General features: G+C 35.4%; 1 protein-coding gene across 1 annotated transcript; it reads left to right on the top strand.

Annotated features, from left to right (window-relative positions):
- Window positions 1-514: 514 nt before the first annotated feature.
- Window positions 515-1,634, top strand: LOAG_15357 (hypothetical protein; the record flags this gene model as incomplete). Its single annotated transcript, XM_003150848.1, has 3 exons — window positions 515-636; window positions 1,060-1,202; window positions 1,486-1,634. The coding sequence occupies 3 exons, from the start codon at window positions 515-517 to the stop codon at window positions 1,632-1,634; spliced, it is 414 nt and encodes a 137-aa protein (XP_003150896.1).
- Window positions 1,635-1,657: the final 23 nt, after the last annotated feature.

Raw genomic sequence — 1,657 nt, 5'->3', positions numbered from 1 at the left:
GAATCTATTAGATGCAAATCAATTAAATTATGTTTTAAAAAGGGGATTGTTTCAAAAGTAGACGCTAATCTAAGAAGTCAGAAGTGGAAGAGTTCGATATTTTAACAATTGATAAATAACTTGTATAAAATAACCAAATGACTTAGCGAAAATTTTAGGAAGGACAGTTGGAATGTTGACCTATGAAGACCAATAATTAAACCTTAGAAAAGGTAGAGCAATAGCAGAATATAAAATGTGATTGACTATTTCACATTTATCACTTCCTTCCGATCCAACACGCTGATATAAGCATCTTATCAGAAGATCAAACTGATAAATTCGAACAGTGATGGATACACTCATCGTTCTAACAAATATTGCGAGCTTTAAGATTCTTACGACAGGCCGAAATGCATACTTCCATCTGTGCAATCAAATCGGATGTGTGTTTTTGCGTTTGAGCTTTTGTTGATTTTTCTAGCTGTCCTCACATTTTAGTAATCTATTTGTGAGCCATTTCTGATTCACTGAAATGATGCGACATTCTCCGGCAATAAATTGTGAATATTTTGCAATGTCACTGATTTCGGGACAGTTCGAAGTTTCAACTTTAAAATTATCACAGAAAATTGGCTTATCCAATATCACTTTAGCGTTATTTTTGATTTAACACTTTCTTCTTTGCATTATTCGTTGAAATTTTTCCGAATATTCCAAATTATTTAATAAAAGTTCAATACCGCTGTAAGACTTTTCGAATTTCTTCTTTTGAACATATTTTGCAACAATGAATATAACTTAGAAGGAATTGGCCATAACGCTTCCAGCTGCTTACAATAAAGCTTGGCTCTAGCGTTGCACAGATACGGTATTGGCCAACACTATAAAGAAGTTGTCGTTGTTACTTTCCCTTAAATTATGATATATTTTCAATAGGATAATGAAATTTTAGATGCATCAGTCAGAAAGACTGCTATTCGTATTCTATCTTTTAGCAACCATCGTTCTGGCACTGTATGACTTGGTTGATTTCAAGTGTCCTGTTGATCGGCACGCTGTGGCTTAGGGTTGTTCCAGTACCATACAGTGTAGCCCTTATACAACTGATCCGGTTGATTGCATCGGTGGCGCATGTTGTACCAAATCAAACAATCCAATTAAAATACCGTATCCCGCTCCAGTAATCTGTAGTAACGGAGGAACAGCTCTGGTGGTTGGTTGTATGCAACCTTAGCAATGTCTTCCGTTCACCAAAGAACCGGTTGCTTGTTTACAAAGAATTTGTTGTACGGTTGGTTACTCATTTTCCAGTAATTTTAAAAACAATCAAATATCTGAGAAATCTTCAGACCGTTCGAACAAATTACTTCAGTTTTTCTTTTGTTTTATCTCTTCACTTTGAGATTTGAAATTGAATAGAGTCCATTTGGTGCGGGATTCCGTTTCGTTTTGAAAAATAACTTTTCTTCCGGAGTCCGAAATGAAATGAGTCATTTGCTTAAGGTACCACAAAAATGTCCAAATGGTGGGCGTATTTTGGCTTGCAATGTACTACTTCACAGTCATGCATTCCACTAGCCGGAGGATGTCCAGTAATATGTATTGATGGAATGTGTTGTACTATCGAAGGTTTATCGATGAAATTATCATGATATCATAATTCTCTCCTCTACTT

This window comes from Loa loa (genome assembly GCF_000183805.2).
Source record: "Loa loa unplaced genomic scaffold supercont3.1842, whole genome shotgun sequence".
NCBI classification, from domain to species: Eukaryota; Metazoa; Nematoda; class Chromadorea; order Rhabditida; family Onchocercidae; genus Loa; species Loa loa.
Note: the sequence above shows the minus strand (reverse complement) of the source record. Positions and strands in the feature narration are given on the sequence as shown.